We start from the raw sequence: 19,379 nt of genomic DNA on the forward strand, positions 1-19,379 counted from the left end.
CTCTCCTCTCTACAATTCACAATTCGAAGGCGCATCCTTGCCCCGGTAAGCGGCGGCGGCGAGTCTACAGGTTTCCTGGGGCGGAGGCGATGGCGGCCGCAGGCAAGTTCAACCGGAGTAACCCGGCGGTTAAGCGGATCCTGCAGGAGGTGAAGGAGATGCAGTCTAATCCTTCCCCCGATTTCATGGCCCTGCCTCTCGAGGTTTCAATCCCGATCCCTTCTCCTGCCTTTACCTTGAGTTTTATCCGATCTCGTCTTTTAGGTCTGAATCGATTATCAGTTAGATGGCGTTGATTTTAATGGCGTTTCCGGGGTGCGGAAATTTAGAAGTGTCTGTATTTTCTTCTAGATCTCATTGCATTACGTGTAATTATTGTAGTCTGATCATCAACATTATCTATCCTTTGTAGCGGCAGATATTGCTTAGATTCTAGACATCTTGAGCAACTGAGTGTGCGTGAAATTGTTATAGGTTATTAGGCTTAACTTATTGCCGCAATTTCGTTGACATTGATAGCCTCATATGATTTACAATGCCTGTGCCCGAGTAGGAGGACATTTTTGAGTGGCAATTTGCTATCCTGGGGCCTCGAGACAGCGAATTTGAGGGAGGAATCTACCACGGAAGGATCCAGTTGCCCTCAGACTACCCGTTCAAGCCACCATCCTTCATGCTGCTCACGGTCTGAAATCGCTGTGTCCTAATTTCCCTGCCTCAGTTGAGCATATGCTGTCTATGAGCTGTTGATGAATCTTGCTTTCTCTTCTCCCCTTTTATATATGTGCTGCAGCCAAGTGGAAGATTTGAGATTCAGAAGAAGATATGTTTGAGCATATCAAATTACCACCCCGAGCATTGGCAGCCATCATGGAGTGGTGAGTGCTCATTTGTTTGTAAAATGGCTGCTCAAGTGAGTTCTTAAAATAAAGTACAACTCAAATGCAGTTAGTTTGTTTTACAGCATGTTTTAAATGCTGTTATAATGTTATATCAGAGGCATCTGGCATGTGATTGTTATTTTAATGTAACAGTTGCCTTTTTCATTGGTTATCTAATACACGACTATGTCTAGTAGACTAGTAATGAGCATATAAAGAAGTTAATTGCTATGATAAGCCCTGCCATCCTTTGAACTTAAAACAAGAACCTGATATATTCCAAATATCGGTCAGTAAATCGGCATCTCTGTCAGTTAATCGCTACTCGGACCCCTCCTTGATATGAATAGGCCCTATTCGCGCCATTAACTGGCTGGGCCTGTTAAGCACTTTTTTTGGCCCAAAACTGCTGCTGTTGCTGTGCTGATGCTGGACATTTATCATTTGTAGATCTAGTAATAGTATGTACTGCTGTAAGAGGAGAGGAGTTTACATCTGTAGATGCAGCCGCTGTGCCATGCTGATGCTGAGCATCTCCCCTATGTAGATCTAGTAATAGTATGTACTGATGTGCACATCTATCTAATTTAGAGCACACATTAATGTTTTGTTTTTAATTTGCAGCTTTATAACACTTTCCTTTGCTACATTATGTGTACAGTAGCATATTTATCCATTTAGTACATTGCATGTTGCTATGTAGCCTAGGGTATATAGATATGGCCCTAGTTAACCTACCGATAAATTCAGTTAATAGGGTGATTTGCCGATTTATTCCTACTCAGCACCCAACCCATATGGTACCAGTTACCGATATCATGAACATTGCGGATATTGCATGCTATCATATGTATCTTTATATGATGGACATCATCTCGTAGTATACACTATAAAACATTACGTACACTATGACCATGATGCCAAGGAGATGGTTCTTTGTGTGATTGCCCTGTGGTATGGTATTTAGCGCTATAATCAAGCCAAAGGAGGAACATATTCATCCTCATATGTCATGTATACTTATTTGTTGTGAAACAAGCAATCTTGGAACTACTTATCACTGAACCACCTTGATTATTACAAGCAACATCTGACTTGTAAGATTAGATTGCAAACATGTCTCACAAAATATCTATGTTCTAAGTTTGTTCACATTTTGTTGGGGAAGGAATTATGTCTTCATTTATTGTCTAGTCTTGACTCCAGAGCAGGTTAAATGATTACTAATTTTACATATAGGAATTCACCATTATTCCTTCTGGAGGATCTTATCACCATATACGTGAACTGATAAATGACTATTTTTCATGATTTTTCCACCAATTTAGTTTCCTTGGTTGTTAAAAGTGTGTTATATAATTATGTGTCTTCTTTTTGTTTTTCTTGTTCATATGATGTATACACAGCTGAGCCAAAACTATTCGTGTTGCAGTACGCACAGCACTAGTAGCATTGATTGCTTTCATGCCAACAAATCCTGGTGGGGCATTGGGTTCACTGGACTACAAAAAGGAAGATAAACGAGCGCTCGCCATCAAATCACGTGAAACACCACCAAAATTCGGCTCCCCAGAACGCCAAAGTGTAATTGACGAGGTAAAATTCCAGACACACTTCAAAGAACTTACATACGCCCCATTCTGTTTCTTTGACACAAAGAACTGTTGCAAACACAGATCCATGAGCAAATGCTAAGTAAAGCTCCACCAATTCCTCAACTGTTGACAATTGGCTCTGAAGAGGAGACTAACAAGACCGCACCCGACACTTCTGGTGAACATGCTGTCAAGGCAGCAGAAGGTGTCAACACTTCTGGCAGCAGCTCTGGTTCTGCTAATAATACTGACCTTCCAAACCCTGAGTCAGAGTCAGAAGTTGCAGAAAACATTGCCAGGGCTCAGTCAGATGTAATCCCCAGGGACAGCGGTCCGAGAGTTGTTACAGCACCGCAGAACCCGGTCGTCACAATCCAGAAGCCAAAGCATGACAGATTGCTGACGCTGGCTGCATTTGGGCTGACTCTTGCTATCATGGCCCTCGTGATAAAGAAGTTCTTCAAAATCAACGGTCTGGCTGGTTACATTGAGGGCAAGTTTTAGGTAGGTTTGTGCATAAGTTGATGATATAAGAGGAGCGCCTGCATTATGCGTCTGAGCGGCTATGTTATCCTTACCATATATCTTATATAAACCCCCTAAGAAATGTAAATGGTTTGTTGTCTAGCTATAGATGAAGTTGGAAGTGAGATGGTGGTACTACCCGTACCCTACTGTATGTAGCACTGATGGAATACATGATATTTCATTATATGTGTGCGTGTGTGCCTTAAGTTGTAACGTTTGTTCTGGATGAAAGGGCCTCTTGGTTATCTGCAAATAATTGCTGAATTTCTTCAGGAAAATATAAGCAACTGAAAATGATTAAGTGACTCGTTCATTAATAAAAAAAATAGGGAGTGCTTTCACCGCAGAATTAGGAAAAGCGTAGCATGTGCCGATGGCTTCTCCAAACCAGAAGAGATCACGCTGGGCAGATGACAGTTTGGACTTGGATCCATAACACTCTTTTGAAATAAATTGCACAGAAGTACCACAATTAGGGCATTGGAAGCAGATTGGTATCAAGATTGGTAATTTTTACGTGTCAATACCAACTTTGGGGCGAGACGTTACAAAAAAGACTAAAACTGTTGTTTATACGTATTGACGGGGAAACTGACCGGTTGGGCCCGCCTGGCATGTTTTTTGTAGAAAACCCCCTTTCTTTGTACGTAATCACATAAATGCTCAATTATTTCGGAAAAATTGCTCCTATAAGAGCCTTTTTTTTCGTTCGTAATATTCACCACCGATTTGGACTCATTTGAATATTTGCGTCGGTTTAAACGAATAAATGAAACACAACAAAATTGAATCGAGCGCAGGATTCGAACCGCCGACCCATGGCTCAGCAGCGCAGTGCGCTAGCCACTCGGCCACGGCAGCGCTCTCGACGTACTCCAGGCTAGACAATTTTTATACCAGCCCAAACACGTTGGGCCGGCGGTTGGCCCAGCGAGGCTGCACACTGGTTTACTGTTTTTTTTAATCATGAATATTAATACATATATTTTTTGCGATTACATATTAGTATTATTAAGGAGCTAAATATTTCAACATATATTACAAAAATATTCAATTTGCATTCAAAATATGTTCAACGTTCATATTATAAGAAAAATGTTCACCATTTCTAAAGAAAAGTTCATCATGCATTAAAAATGTTCAGTATAAAATAAGAAATTATGTAATCAGTTTGACAAACTTTTTTTGAAATCCGATGAACTTTTTTTCATATCTGATGAACTTCTCCAAATTTGATGAACTTTTTTTGAAATCCGCTGAACTATTTTTTCAAATCTGATGTTTTTTTTCAAAATTGATGATTTTTTTCAGATTGGATGAACTTTTTCTCAGATTCGATGAAGCTTTTCCAGTTTTAATGAAATTTTCTCAAATTTGATGAACATTTTTTAGATGCGATGAAATTTCTTAAAATTTGATGAACTTTTAAAAAAACCAATGATTTTTTTTCCAAATTTTTTAAAAACTCGTGCATTTTGAAAAAAAAAATCTTTGATTTTTTTTCAAAAGGTGCACGTATTTAGCAAAAAAGGAAAGAAAGAAGGCGAACAAAACCGTTACATAAAAAGAGAAAAAAAGATTAAAAAAACAGTTTGCGGAAGGGTCTGAGGTTCGCGAGCTGCAGAAAGAATAAAAGGAAGCCGACGAAGATGATATGCATATGTCTTACCATGGCGTAGGGGTTGGCGCACCCGGAATTGGTTCGTGAGGTCTAGTGTTCAAGTCTTGTTACTTGCGTATAATTTTTGCAGTTTCTGGCAGAAAGGGAAAAACAAATGGGCCGGCCTAACAGCGCCGACTAGGAGCTCCCATGAATGAGCCGCAACACGCGCGCCAGGTAAGTGTGAAACGAAAAAAAAATTGCAGGCCTGGGTGGGCCGGCCCAGCGTTCCTGAGCTAGTATAAAAAGACCTTCGCCTGCTTTGTGTCGCGAGCGATGCTCTGCCAGGGTGGCTAGCACGCGTCGCTGCGGAAAAGCAGGTCGGCGGTTCGAATCCTGGGCGGGATTTAATTTTCGTTTCTTTTATTTGTTCGTTCAAACCGACGCAAATTTTCAAACGAGTCCAAATCGATGGTGGAAATTACTAACGAAAAAACAAGCTCTTATAGGAGCATTTTTTCCCGAAATAATTGGGCATCTATGGGATTAAGTATAAAGCAAGGGGGTTTTCTGTAAAAAAGATGCCACGCCAGCACCTGACAGGCGGGCCCAACTGGTCATACGTATAAACATCAGTTTTAGCCTTTTTTGCAACGTCTCGCCCCAAAGTTGATACTGACACGTAAAAATTACCAATCTGCTTCCAATGACCGAATTGTGGTACTTCTGTGTAATTTACTCACTCTTTTGAGACTCAAAACTGGCCGCTTTGCTGTGCGGTGAGTTTATCGTAAACAGTAGTGTGTTTCAAGAATAGTTGGATCCGCAGTCTCACCTCATATCAAACAAAAATTTGTGTCCAAGCAGAGAGCCCTAAGAAGGTCAAATTAACAAAAACAACGTCGACTCACGTGCAAATATCTTACCGCAAACGATGAATATTCTAGTAGTGCATCTGTTCCGTACAACCTGTGAAAGCTTCAGAACGTGAAATTACAAAAGCATCTAGCCAGACTAACGAAAACAGCGTGGTACAAACACAGCTCCAGAAGATCACAACAAAAATGCTTGGAGCGGCAGAGATTGTGCACGGCATGGCTAACTGGAAGCTGGAAGTGGTTGCAGCGCTTTAAGAGGGTTCACGATTACTCCATCAATAAGGCCATACTCCTTCGCCTCCTTCGCGCTCATGAAGAAGTCACGGTCAGTATCTACATTGATCTTATCCAGGGGCTGCCCAGTGTGGTATGCTAGGTATCCGTTCAAGTTGGCCTTGTGGTGCAGCATCTCATTGGCCTGACGGAAATGCAATTCATGATTAAAAGGACTGGCAAAGCAACAATATGTCTTGCTGCTTAGCCAAAAGAGTGGCTCATTGGTGCTCAAAACTAAGTAAGCAGCAAAGGATGTATGGGAAAATAAAGATCTCCATCACGGAGATGCTGTCCTGGTCTAAAATTAGCAGGCATAGTTTCACTTTGGTAATTCACCTGGATCTCAAGGTCGGTCTCTTGTCCTTGGGCTCCTCCAAGAGGCTGGTGGATCATTATTCTTGAGTTAGGTAAGCTGTACCTCTTCCCTGCATTACGTACACACAATGAAGCACGAAGGTCGGTCTAGCTGTAGACCACATCTAGTACTAGTGTAAGCAGTCACTCATATTACCTTTCGTCCCGCCACTAAGTAGAAAAGCACCCATACTGCAAATGGAAACAGAAAATGAAAGTGTAAGAATCAATGTGACATAACACAAAATAATAAGGTAAAGGAAAAATATTCCAGAGACGAACAATAAAGGTTCTACACTTGCAGCTGTAGACAATAATTATGTTTTACCAAGAGACTGTAATCACGAAAAAAAGTAATCAGCTCCTCTTTATTAAGGAGGTAATCATCTCTCTTGATTCTACCCAAACCACTGTTCTATGACTTAAGCTAAACCTAAAACTAGGAACTGTATTACATACAATAATCCATATTCCTTGCCAGCATATTTAATTATATAAGTATCCTAGTAAATATTGACCAAGCTTATTACGACCTAAATACTGCAAAAGGTAAATTTGCAGAGTGACAAAACCACAGCAATGAGAAATGCACAATGAAGCAGCTCTCTCGTATTTTGCCATCCTTGACAGATTTTACAATCATACAATTTGAAAATCTAATCATCTTAATTAAGGATATATGATATAAAATCCACTCATGCAAAAAAAAAATTGCTATCTAGAATTACAAAAATACCAACATTTTACTTGCAGCAATAAAGATAGACTCGTCAATCCAAAATCCTAGACTGGGCAGGTTATACTGAATAAACATGCATCAATGATTTAAGAATTAAGATGCATAACAAAAATTCAAAAGAAAAAAAAACTGGGCAGGCCCAGAGACAGGTACTTGTCTCAAAAGGTGAAATCCAGAAAAATGGAACAGAATCCCTGGTTTTAATAATCAAACCCCATTATAAAGATTTTATGCAATGTGCAAACTATAAAGCATCCTACATCTGAACCAATCATCTATTTTCTAATAAAATAATTTCACAAAGATGTCAGTACTGAGTACCTTGCAGCAAGTCCGATACAAACCGTCGAAACATCAGGCCTGATATGCTTCATTGTATCAAATATGGCCATCCCTTAATAGAAACAAAATAAATTGATGTTATTAAGAAAGAATAAACTGATTACAAATATGAATGTGCGTTATTACCAGCTGTCACCGATCCTCCTGGAGAATTCACATACATAATGATATCCTACACAAAATTGACAAGAACCAATTATATCACCAAGTCTAAGGCCTGCCCAGGCAGCTCAAAACCTAAGCACTAAGATACGGCGGCAATACAAAAGCACCAGTAACAGTTTTAACAAATAAATTCTAGTAGGAAAGATATCCAGATAAATTCCAGAGATTTTTCCGCCGCATTCCTTGAAAAGCAGAATGAAGCCTCTCTATTTTACAACATCAAGTAGTTTCCTTAATAGAGGAAACACATCCAAGAACTAGAGTGTCACACTCTATTTTACATCCAGAAATAACTTGGCTTAGTTTACAAGTTCCGCTGATGGTGCAAGAAGGCCCTATAATGTGTTGAAGATAAAGCAGCAACATGCTATTACTTCCCTTGATAATGGATACGTATCAGCAATTCTAGAGTAAAGCTTCTGACCAGAAAACTACTGATCTAGGAATAAGAAACTGCAACAGAAGGAAGAGAGATTCATTTGTTTGAATTTACCATCATCACAAGATCATAAGAATATATACTCAATTCCAGGCCTACCTAGGCAGCTCAAAACCTAAGCACTATGATGTAGCAGCAATACAAAAGTACCAGTAACAGTTGATAACTCCAGCACCTTAGTCGCATAGGTATTGACAAACTAGGGTCCAGATAAATAGAACTGTTTCCTACGAAGTCAAGTGATTTTCCTTTAATAGAGGAAGCGCATCCAAGAACCACAGTGCCACTCTACTTCACCTGAAATAACAACTTAGGGCACAAGTTCCACTTACGTGTGTGTAGTGTGATGCCCTATAATGTGTTTGAAGCTAAAGCAACATACTACATCCTTTGATAATTGATATACAGATCAGCAATTCCAAAGTAGGCTAGGATGAATAGATCATAAAAAAGCTTCTGCCAAGATAACTATTCATCTGGGACAGGAATTAGGAATTGCGCACAAGGAGAGAGTTTCATTTTTCACAACTTACCTTGTTAGGATCGACGGCGTCTAGGTATAGCAGCTGCGCAACAATGACATTGGCCATATCATCCTCCACGGGTCCACCGCATCGGATAATTCTCTGCAGCAGGACGCGTGCACATGTTCACACACCGCAGATTACACTCGCAAAATGGCTCTACAGAGGAGATGAAACAATTTTTCACAGAGTCCAGTATTCCCGTACGTGCTGAAAGAGCTGGCTGACGACGCTCTCGAACCGCTCCATCACCATGGGTGAGGGCCCGCGCTCCTGCCCCGCGGCCTCCACGGGGAAGTAGGGCGACCTAGGCATCAGCAAGTCATCCCTGGCAGACACACACACACACAGCGCCATCAGCACCCTTATAGATCCCTAACTGAACCTCGTCCAGCATACCAAACAGACGACGCGAAACTGCAAAACTTGCTGCCACGAATTGACTTCACCTTTTCGTTTTGAAACCGGGCTAACGGAAATACATCGTCAGAGTCTAACAGGATACTACAGGAAGCGCGAAAGGGAAGAAGCGAGTGGAATTGACTTCACCTGATCGACCAAATCCCGCGCCTGTGAGCAGCCCCGTGCAGTCCCACTCCGCCGCCGCCGGCAGAGGCGGCCACGGACCGAGCGCACCTCCGATTCCTGCGAGGCGGACATGGTTAGGGCAGAGTGGTTGGAACTGGAAAGCGGGGAGGAACAGTGCGGGAGAGATGGGAACCTGAGGAGCGGGAGGGATCTGGGGGGCGGATTGGGGCTGGGTTTGGGGCCAAGGAGAGGAGCGGTGAGAGAGGAGGAGGAGGCGGTGGAGGTCGCCATGGGCGGGGCGAGGAGAGAGCTCGCGGTGGCCGGTGGGGGTTTTGGGCGGAGGGGGGCTTTGGCTGCGCTTCTTATCCGGGAAGAAGAGTGCTTAGAAGATGGCAGTGAGACTGTGGGCGAAGAAAGAAGACCCGACGACGCGGGTCGCAGTAAGAGTGTGGGCTTGTTTAGCTATGGGCCTGGGCTTACACTGTGCGGGAGATCGATAGTACTGTACATTTCGTTTGTAGGATAAAATAAAATAAAATAAGAAAAATAAGCCTCTCACCCTCCCCCAAAAATTAAAAAAGGGAAATGCTAAAAATCTGACGTTCCTCATGGCAATTTATGTTGGTGTGAGGATGACAAATTTAGTTGGCGAGCATGGCAATTTTCTGGCTGCCATGCTCGCCAACTAAACTTGCCACCCTCGGCAAACATAATTTGCCATGAAAAACATTCGATTTGCCTTGCCTAAAAATCTAACGTTTGCTAAATATTCCGGTCCAAAAAATAAGCCTCTCACCTTAAATCTTAGTCACGCTCTAACAAAAAATAAATATTACTTAGTCAGCTGTCAACTAAAGCTAGTCGCCTACAATTCTTTCTACACATGTTGAGTTTATTGCCACAATTGGGATTTTGTCACACTTCGTCAGCCGTATGCTTCTTTTTTTTTTTTGAGGGGTAGCCGTATGCTTCTTGTGGTCAGTATGTTGGCCACATGTTGTGTGCGCATGATTAGTTGCGGAAAAGTTAGACATCAATGAAGCATGTCCTAAACTCGCGCATACCTTTAACAATTGTGAAATGTTTAAAGCATTGCACTTGTGTAACCCGTTTTCAGGATATACACAAAAATGACTGCTGCTCAAATATATAACATGCAGTAGCTGATACCTGATGCTGCACATCTGTGATTCCCACCGTCCCACGATTCAGCGGGCGTATTTTGCTTTGTTGTTTCTCGTTCTAGACTACACGGACGAGAAATGGAGAGATGCCCAGATCATGGCATTAGTCTCGATCACAAGTCTTCTCGCTACAGACAACAGACACGACACGCTAGGTTACAGTCGTCTAGTACTGCGGTGCACATGATCACACACGCTACAACCGTTTTAGTACATAGATAGATACACGTGGTCATACATACGCTACAACAACTGATACCATGTTACTCGCAGCCAGGAGGCCAAGTCATTAAGACAAACTAGTGTTCAAAGCTTAGATACTACAGTCTAGCACTTCTTCCGACGGCAAGGGTAATCACATCTCCTGCGGGGTGCGATAAGCTGCCTTGAGGAAGTTGTCGAATGGGCTGGCCGGTGGAAGCTTCACCATGGAGCACGGCTCTGATGACGTGCGGTTCATCTCGAAGCCACAGGAATTTACCTGGACAAATGTTGTTAGTGAAAAGTGAAAACAAGATTCAGAGTAAACCGGTTGGGCTTTGTAGAATCTTCATACCTTAGGAAGGATGAAATGATCGGCAGCGGGAAGGCTTGGCACAGGATTGTCTGGAGTCGAGTTGTGGCCATTCACGAGCCAGCTTGATAGCTTCTTCCTAGTGCCCGATCCCAGGGCCTCACATTGACTGGTCATTGTGCCGTATGGGAGGGGGGAGGTAGAAATGGATGCCCCTGCAACCTGGCCAGCTACATGCAGCGCCTGACCAGAGAAACAGTCTACTACTCAGAACCCAATGCAAAGACAAGGTATAACAATGTTTTGCGGTGGTTATACTAGCTTTACCACACAAGAAAATGTGAACACTGAAACAGAGGTAGCAAGTGAAAGGGGGCTCGTGCGGTGGCGGGTCCAGGAATTCAACATTGGGTGTTCAAAAAAGAAAAAATCACCCTAACAGAGAAGCCAATTGGTTCACGGCAATACAGTCAGTTCAGGAGAGTGACATGTATTTCACAACAGGTACCACACAAGAACTATGAGCCAAAAAACGAGTAGTAAACTGTGTCACCGTGTGCAACAGCAGCTGAATTTCACAACAGGTACTCACCGATTCAAGCAACTGACCAACACCCAGGACACGGGGAGCAGAATGAGGAAGCGTAATCTTGGATGTGGAGCTAGCAGTATTTGTAATTGGTGAGTCGTGCAATCCACCATCTACCGAAGATGTTCTTGAACACTCCTACAATGCAAAAGGACACATATGAGGAGACGTAAAAATACATTTTAATGATGGCAACGTACAGTACAAGAAGGAAACGAATTTTGCGCTATTAGTAAGGACCATTTTGTGTAAGTGGCATACCTCATCAAAAGAAAGGGATTCATCGGAAAATGCCTGCGCATGAAAGTTGGCCCAGTCAAGGGCTGAATTTGAACCAAACAAGGGAACTTCTTCAGGAGTAAACATCTCTGTGAGCTCCTTCGCCAGTGCATCCTTGTCCATCTGATAACGCAGTTATAAGAACATTAGGAAATAGTACGTTACCTTCACTTTCAACAGCATCAGTATATGATCTCACTAGGGCTATAAAATGCAGTGTCAACAGCAAATAGACAACAAAATTGAACCATTCTCACAGGACTAACCTCTGTTAAATTTGAAAGTGCACAGGCAATCACATCAAGCACTCGCTGATCATTTATCCCCACTTTCTTTCTGCAATCAGAAAGTACAGACCTAGCAACGTCTTGATCGCTTTCAGAACCATAGCTGCCAAGATCCGATTGCAACCTTACATAGAGTTGCAAGTCTTCACCAATTCTTAGATAAGAATCAATCTGCGAAAAAATTGATAACATAGTTTTCAGCAAACGTTCAGGAAATTGAAGATAATTTTATATTTGCTATAGTGTCACTTATTTATGAACGGAGGGAGTAGAACAAGCAAAAGTTATTGAAGAGATAATTGGGCAACGGGCACAGAAGGCAACAAGAAAGCTACCATTAAAGTGAGGCACACCAATGAACATTAATACGAACACATGCGTTGCTGCACACAAGAAATACTGCAAGTATACATTTTTTTGGAAAAAAACAACAAAGTAAAGTTTCACCAAAGAAACATAATAGGAGTATCATATTAGCATCTGTACTAGAACTTAGGATTTACATCAGATAATGTAAAATAATCAGCGACACTTATTTTGGGACGAAGGGAGTACCTTAGAAGTAATACTTTTATTTAGATAAAACTGAAGTACAGTTTCACATATAGAAACATAATAGGAGTATCTTATTAGCATATGTACTAGAACTTACACCAGATAATGTAAAACACCTTAGAGGTAATACTTCTTCTTTTGAGAAAACTGAAGTGAAGTTTCACATGAAAAAACAAAACAGAGGTATCTTAATAGTTTCTGTACTACAACTGAGTACTTACGTTGGATGAGGTAAAACACCTTAGCAACTCTGCCAATTCAACAATATGACAGACTTTTCCAGCAAAAGCCAGCATACTCGTTGCTAAGGAAAAAATAGACCGTTGGCAAGAAGGGGGCAGGCCTCCTGGAAAAATTGCATACAAGACAAGTCAACTTCATGATGCGGATGAGGAAACAGGCGATCATAAATTTCATTATGCAGATCCTACCACTTGGAGTTAAAGCAATACTTCGGAGGGACAGAGGCAACTGGAAGAACTGAATGTTATTACTGTTGCTTGAATTCTGCAGCACCAAAACCACTATTTCAACATTGGAAATTTACTTAGCCAAGATAATGCGACCTTCCATAGTATGCAAGGATATATTTCTTGCAGCATAAAGAGAAGATGAGACCATTGACATGACTAGGTATCTCTTTATGAAAGAAAAAATGCTATCCAAAAATGAGGAAAATGAGAACCACTTGATAAACTCTTCATGGATATACTTGAAAACTTCAAAGATACAGTTTAAAAAGGAACTCGTACCTTAAGGCGGGAAGAAAGAACAGTGAGGCTGTATGAATGACCAATGGCCTCATAATTAAAAGGAGTGTTATCGGTCTGATTGGCCTGTATCCAAAATGCAGACAGCAATTGATTTGTTTGATCTTCAGTTAACAGGACGATTTTGGTTTCCTGGAAGATGGGTCAAAAGTTTTTTCTTCAGTAATCATGAATAATGAGTTGTGTATCCCTCTAAGTGATCCAACCAGACCCAAAAATATATACTCCCTCCGTTCCATATTAGTTGACGCCCAAACGGATGTATGTACCACTGAATTACGTCTAGATACATCTGAGCGTCAACTAATATGGAGCGGAGGTAATACATCGCAACAAAACAAGGGCCCTCGCAGAGGTGAGGGGGGATGGGGCAGGACTGGGTTACCTCAGCAGAACTAGCTAGTGTTGCCCATCGATCGACGAAAGAGAAGACCAACTTTGAAAAATAAGCCGGGCTTTTTCGTGCCCAAACATTCTTATTATCCTCTTCATGGGTGTTCCTTTCCTTCCCATCATCATGCATCATATGTCCAGGCTTATCTGAACCTAAGCATTCTTTCTCTCTCCTTAACTTCTCAAGTAGAGCAGTAGCTGAAGCAAACACTGATGGTGATCGAGATTGACACTTCTTTGTTGCAAATAGGTACTCTGAATCACCCCTCTGATGGCTTGGGCCTCGGACAATTACAGCAGAAAATATGTGGTGCGCCCCCACACGAGTGTCTGCATCTGGATGTACCATGGATCTCAATATCTGCTGGAGGAGTGCTTCCGGAAACACCTGCTAAGAAGAGTTAGATTAAAAACTAAGCAAAGAATGGCAGAAGTAGCCAACTGATCACGGAGTAGAATTCTGCCAACGATGAACAGCATGCAGTGCAATAAATTATTTGATGTGAAGAAGAGAATATACAGTTTCTGAACTTCATCACATCACTCTTTCTTAATTTAGAAAATATTTGATGAGTGCATAGTATAAATTCAGAACTGACCATAGGAGCGTCCGAAGATACTGATGTCAAAGAGATTATGTGGCAAAGTATCAGCAAACTTCCAATAGTTGCTCTAGCAACAGCAGGAATAGAAGGCAAATTCTCCAATGTAATTGCCATCATGTCATAAAGTGGCCGCACATCTTTAACCTATAAGAAGTTCCAAAAAATTAACAAAAGTGAAGGAAATGTATGTATAAAACTATATACTAGTGTAACTCTTTAGCGTCAAAGCTCTCGCAGTTGCAAATTTCTAAGAAAGATGCACTAAAAACATCCATGGCAGTTAACAAATGTTAGCGTGTAACTGGAATAGTGTGGGACATACTCCTCTTACGACTTCAACAAGACAGCCCTCCAGGAAATTTTGAAGAGACTCATTCAAGCTCAACTCTTCAACACTGGCTGACTCCATGGCCTCTAGCGTTTTCCTCAAGTGCCTGCACAAGTCACCTGCTACTGCAAGTTCAGGAGCAACTCCTCGTGATCGCAGCTGTCGTGCCAAAGATGTTGCTGTCTGAATAATATCAGATTTAGTCTGAGGACAATGCAAAATATTCTTGTGGTCCAGATGACGGATGACAACAGTCAAAATCAATTGTTCGTTGCCTATGAGAAACAAATGTATTAGCACTTCAGCAGACAAGGAAACCCCTTAAATATGTTGCAAACAGGAAAGGAAAGTGCACTGTGGACTGCAAATGTATTCCGTCAGAAAATGGGCCACGATCAACCCAGAAACGAGCAATCACAGCAATATAAGAAGACTTATAATGCATTCAAGAATTGAAAACGCCAAACAAAGTGTTTGCTCAAAGATAACTAAATAGATTGGAAGTATGGAGCAGCAAGAAAATTGTCGACACTTTCTCTATTACTAGAAAGACAAGGATCTTCATAGCATGCCATGTAATTAGAAGAATAAATACAAAGCTCATATATAGCATAACATGACCTACGTATTTTTACTATTTTGATAGTTCAAAATTCAAAATCTTCTTGGGAACAAAAATTTACCTGAACTCTTCTCTAGATAAGACATATCAGACAAGACAAGCAAAGCTAATCCATGCCTAGGAGCCCACTGTTTCTTCATATCAAAGTAAGAAAGCATTGGATCAAGGATGCGCCGCATAGTTGTACTCTCTTTGGCCAGTTCTGCAAGCTTCTGAACACAAATATGGGACCATACTTCTGGAGATTCACGCTCCTCCCTGCATAGTCATTCAAATGAATCATAATATGTTGGGTTCATCTGAGCTCGAATATTAAAAAGAAGCAGCATCAAACATGTCACAAAATATAGGTTGGACGGTCATTCTCAAGGCCTTCCCATTCATCCCTTGATTGATGGATTAACCAGTGAAAAAACATACTTGACTTATTTATATTATAATCTGCTATGCTTCAAAAGGAAATTTCCTTCCATATTTTCGTGCTCTTTTTCTGCATCTCCAGTGCAATGTGCATGTACTTGATAGCAAGGTCACATTAGCCACACAAATAAGTTGTCAATAGAAGTTGAAAGACACCTACACTTTTAAGTGTCGTATCTGAACCTCAGTTATAGGCTTCTAGCATGTATGTACCCTTCAAAGTATGAAAAGGAATGACATACACTATTGCTAGACACCATACAGAACTAAAATGAACTGAAAGGTTGCAATGCAGTAAAAGTGTGTATGATATGCAACAGCATGCATTTTTTTCTGCACAAAATTTAGGGAAAAGAAAAAGTGCTATAGCGAGTATATATAAATGAGAATGACACTTCACCTGGTCAGTGCTGAAGAGTCTCTTGTTGATCGCAGTCTAGTAGTTGTTGCACCACAGAAATTTACATCATTACCTCCACCTAAACCAGCTCTTCCCTCACGCCTGACTATTTCATCAACCCAGTTATGCTGTGATGCATGCCTGTCATCATCACCACCAGCAGTTCCATCCATCCTGTAATTTTCCAAGACCGACTGCACCATCTGTCACGTCAAAGAGAGAACATCCATCATTGCATTAAACTTGAGAAACAAAAGTTCTTCAAGAGCTTATCAACAAAACAGTACACAAAGTGTAAACTCCCCGAAAGAAATAGAGAAACCATAACGGAATTCTTATGTGCCATGATATAACCATTTTACTAGAAGTCGAAACAGAAATCATTAAAAAACTGGATAAGTCAACAACATTTGCAGTCTGCAGAAGACAAGATAAATAATGGTGTTCTTTATGACCACACAAGCATTCTATTGGTAATAACCTGGTCCAAACGAGCAACTAAGCAAGCAACCAGGTTGAGCGATTTGGAACTCTACTGTCCAAGAAACAAGCTTAGTCTCCTTTGATTCTCCACAGCCGCAAGTAATGATCAATGAAGCAATGCAACTAAAAGAACTGATTGTAGTTACCTCATCAAAATCAGCAAATATGTACGAATGTTCCTTCATAAACCAGATCTGCACGAGTATTACAATAGTTAACTGAACTGGACATTCAAACAAATTACCTGGAAATGTGAAGAAGATAACAGAAATGAAGAAAGAGAGCTGCAAAGCCACATTTACCATTGCTGAGAGACACTGTAGGCTTGCTGCCCGCAGAAGACTATGCTCCACTCCCTGTTGCCGTGAAAGTGTGCACACTTTGTGGACCAAGCTCTCAATATTTCGTGCATATGTGTTGTCTACCTGTGAATGTGACAACATAGTGAATGTCATACATAACTAAAGAAAATAAAGTGACTCGAGTAGTAGCCTTTCATGATTAGGAGGAACAGATCGAAATGCAATGTTTATAACTCTAAGCATGTCTGATCCATCATAATGCCCCACCTGGCTGTAAATAAACCTTGCTAAAGTTTGACATCCAAGGATATGAATGTTCTCCTGCTTGCTTTCCAGAAGGTCGGTAAGGACGTTCACCAGGCTGATGGCAAAATATGCCCTATACCATCACATGCACACAGTAACATAACTTTTTAGCCACGAAGCTTCATCGGAAACCATTAACATTTTCGAATAGAAAAAGTGAGTGGCAGCCAAGAGTTTCAGAAACTTACATCTGCTCCTTACAAATGAAGAGTAGCTTGCTGTATGCTTCAGTGATTATCTTGACATAGTTCAAATGAGCAGCACGCAGTTCCTTGCGACTCCTCTGTTCCAGAAACTTGGCAATCTGACAAGCATGCAGTGAAGGGAAACCTAATGAATATTGATTAACCAAAGACCCCTAAAGAATACTTTAGCAATGAAATGTGAGAAAGCATGATGCAAAGGTCACATGCCTTTGGAATGCGCAGGGGATTCTTGGCAGCATACTCGCATAACTTCATGATTTTCCTCTCGTTTGGGGGACCCTCCTGCAAAGGTAAACTCTATTCTATGAGCAACTATACGGCCCTAATACTGAAGTATCAAGTATGTGTGAGCATTAGTGTGTCCTTTGCAAGTAACAGCGGAAGCTGCATTCTGCAAAAAACAATTACACAGTGGCAGAAGATAACCATGTGACATGGCCATGTTCTGTGGAACATGTGGATTACTCCACTTATAGATCGAAGACAGCACAGCACAGCATATCCAACGACCGCAGCAGCAACCAACCAGGCCGGCCAACAATAGCGAGAAGCGAGCACTTACAGGCGTCTTGGGAAATATCTCAGCGAGCAGCTTCTTGTACCGCTTGACGGGGCGGCGCGAGCTTGGGCGCAGCGCCGGGCAGCAGACGCACATGCTCTCGCACGACGGGAACAGCTTCGCCCCCATGAAGCCCATCTTCGGCGGCCCGCGGAGGCTGGAGGCTGGAGCAACCGGCTGGGTCAGTGGCGGATCTAGACGGCGTGCCGCGTTCGCATTGTGGAGGTCAGTGGGATTCCTTAACTAATCGCTGGACGGAAACATACCTCCAAGTTACCTCCAAACCAAACAAACGGGCGGAGGTTGCGGACGGGGTGGAGGAACGCGATGCCGCGACGAGGAAGAAGGGTAATGGCGACGGCGGCGACGCGCGCAGGAGAGGCGGAGGGGTTGTGGGGCACGGCACGGCTAGCTAGGTCAGGAGAGTCCAAGGCATGGCGGAGACGAGCGAAGGGGAAATTTTGGTGTGTTGGGGGGGAGTGGGGAAAGAGGAGGAAGGGCAGAAGAGGGGCTTCACGTGACCGCGGCCTCGGTGGCAGGGCCAGTTGGAGCAGCCTTTTCTCCTGTGCTCGGCGAGGATTGACGACGGCTTTCCACGCCCACCCGCCAGCCTGCCCAAAAGTACACACAGTGACGCACATGGCAAGGCAGGCGTTGGGTTTGGATTTCGATTGTATCCGAGGCTTCTTCAGGAAGATAGGATTCTTAACAATGGAGGGTTATCTATCATTTAATATGCTTTGTTTTTTAACCACATATGGCTAGTGGTGACTTTATCAGAATCTCTCTTCTTAATTAACCACCGTATAAGACAAAGTCATAACTCTCTTCTTAATTAATCTCTGTCTAACATAAAATAGGGACTAGCCTTATTTAAGTGGAAAATAATTCTTTTCAACTGACCGATCCTGCGCGAGCGTCCGCCACCTCCGTGTTCATTGGATGGGCTATTAATCAGATGGTCAGGAACCAGCCCCTCTGTGTCAACGTTCTGCAACTCGTCCATTGCTTCATAAAGGGTTATGCAACTAGCCCCTTGTTGCAAACCGACCAGAGTTAGATCCTGCAACGGCTGGGACTATGGAGGGTGTCGGCAGCTGGGACTAGGGAGGGCGGCGGTGTAGGCCTACGAGGCAACCCGGGCAGACCTCCTGCGGCGGCGACAATGGTGGGATTTCCGCCGGCTGTGGCCGGCCTCTGTACGGATCGAGAGGTACCTTTCTCTCTGCTCTTGTAGCCGGCATAAGTGCTAGGTGGTGGCGGTCGCCAGTGGTGGTTCTCCCCGTCGTGCTTCTGAAACAGCGGGAGCGGCGGCACTATTGCTCTGCTGAGGCCAGCGGCGATGCGCTCGATGCAGGAAACAACACCGATGTTTTTGCACATTTTCAGTTTTAAAATTTTCTGCAACATTACATATGTTGCAAAAGTTCTACCACCACATCACCATTGTTGCAAAAAAAGTGAAGACAGGAAAAACATTCTGCAACCCGATCTATGTTGCAAAAAAACCCCGCAACATAACCTATGTTGCAAAAAAACTACAACATAACCTCCATTGTAAATGTTTCCGCAACAAGACCTCTGTTGCAAAATAAAGTAAGACATTCGGCCTCTTGATTGTGTCAGATCCCACGGCTCGCGAGGCGGCAGATCTTCTTAGAAGATCCACCGGTCGACGCGTAGCAGCTATTTAAGTACTACTACTATATGTATAGAAGAGATAGGTTA

At 42.4% G+C, this 19,379-nt stretch overlaps 3 protein-coding genes across 5 annotated transcripts; 1 reads left to right on the forward strand and 2 right to left on the reverse strand.

Moving 5' to 3' along the window:
* The first annotated feature begins 6 nt into the window (after window positions 1–6).
* LOC119296295 (ubiquitin-conjugating enzyme E2 32-like) lies at window positions 7–3,257 on the forward strand. Its single transcript, XM_037574699.1, has 5 exons — window positions 7–203; window positions 554–685; window positions 794–878; window positions 2,314–2,477; window positions 2,558–3,257. The coding sequence occupies exons 1-5, from the start codon at window positions 90–92 to the stop codon at window positions 2,978–2,980; spliced, it is 918 nt and encodes a 305-aa protein (XP_037430596.1). The 5' UTR covers window positions 7–89; the 3' UTR covers window positions 2,981–3,257.
* Window positions 3,258–5,491: 2,234 nt separating this feature from the next.
* Window positions 5,492–9,251, reverse strand: LOC119296296 (ATP-dependent Clp protease proteolytic subunit 5, chloroplastic-like). The gene is made up of 9 exons (XM_037574700.1): window positions 9,043–9,251; window positions 8,871–8,966; window positions 8,529–8,649; window positions 8,331–8,423; window positions 7,320–7,365; window positions 7,173–7,245; window positions 6,270–6,304; window positions 6,095–6,183; window positions 5,492–5,900 (listed from the first exon to the last, which is right to left on the reverse strand). Exons 1-9 carry the CDS (start codon window positions 9,138–9,140, stop codon window positions 5,703–5,705), a joined length of 849 nt encoding a protein of 282 aa, XP_037430597.1. The 5' UTR covers window positions 9,141–9,251; the 3' UTR covers window positions 5,492–5,702.
* An 856-nt stretch (window positions 9,252–10,107) lies between these two features.
* On the reverse strand, window positions 10,108–18,183 carry LOC119296298 (protein SEMI-ROLLED LEAF 2). Of its 3 annotated transcripts, none has more exons than XM_037574703.1 (20): window positions 17,918–18,183; window positions 17,655–17,815; window positions 17,300–17,374; window positions 17,075–17,190; window positions 16,848–16,959; window positions 16,581–16,703; window positions 16,425–16,472; window positions 15,796–15,998; window positions 15,037–15,233; window positions 14,348–14,628; window positions 14,020–14,169; window positions 13,413–13,811; window positions 13,010–13,159; window positions 12,689–12,764; window positions 12,479–12,600; window positions 11,682–11,873; window positions 11,398–11,538; window positions 11,140–11,274; window positions 10,590–10,790; window positions 10,108–10,514 (listed from the first exon to the last, which is right to left on the reverse strand). In XM_037574703.1, exons 2-20 carry the CDS (start codon window positions 17,787–17,789, stop codon window positions 10,389–10,391), a joined length of 2,982 nt encoding a protein of 993 aa, XP_037430600.1. In that variant the 5' UTR covers window positions 17,790–17,815; window positions 17,918–18,183; the 3' UTR covers window positions 10,108–10,388. The 3 variants fall into 3 exon arrangements, with proteins under 3 accessions (XP_037430600.1, XP_037430598.1, XP_037430599.1); XM_037574701.1 differs by having other exon boundaries at window positions 12,479–12,603; XM_037574702.1 differs by having other exon boundaries at window positions 12,479–12,603; window positions 13,413–13,808; window positions 17,918–18,182.
* Window positions 18,184–19,379: the final 1,196 nt, after the last annotated feature.

This window comes from Triticum dicoccoides, chromosome 4B, assembly GCF_002162155.2.
Source record: "Triticum dicoccoides isolate Atlit2015 ecotype Zavitan chromosome 4B, WEW_v2.0, whole genome shotgun sequence".
Classification (NCBI taxonomy): Eukaryota; Viridiplantae; Streptophyta; class Magnoliopsida; order Poales; family Poaceae; genus Triticum; species Triticum dicoccoides.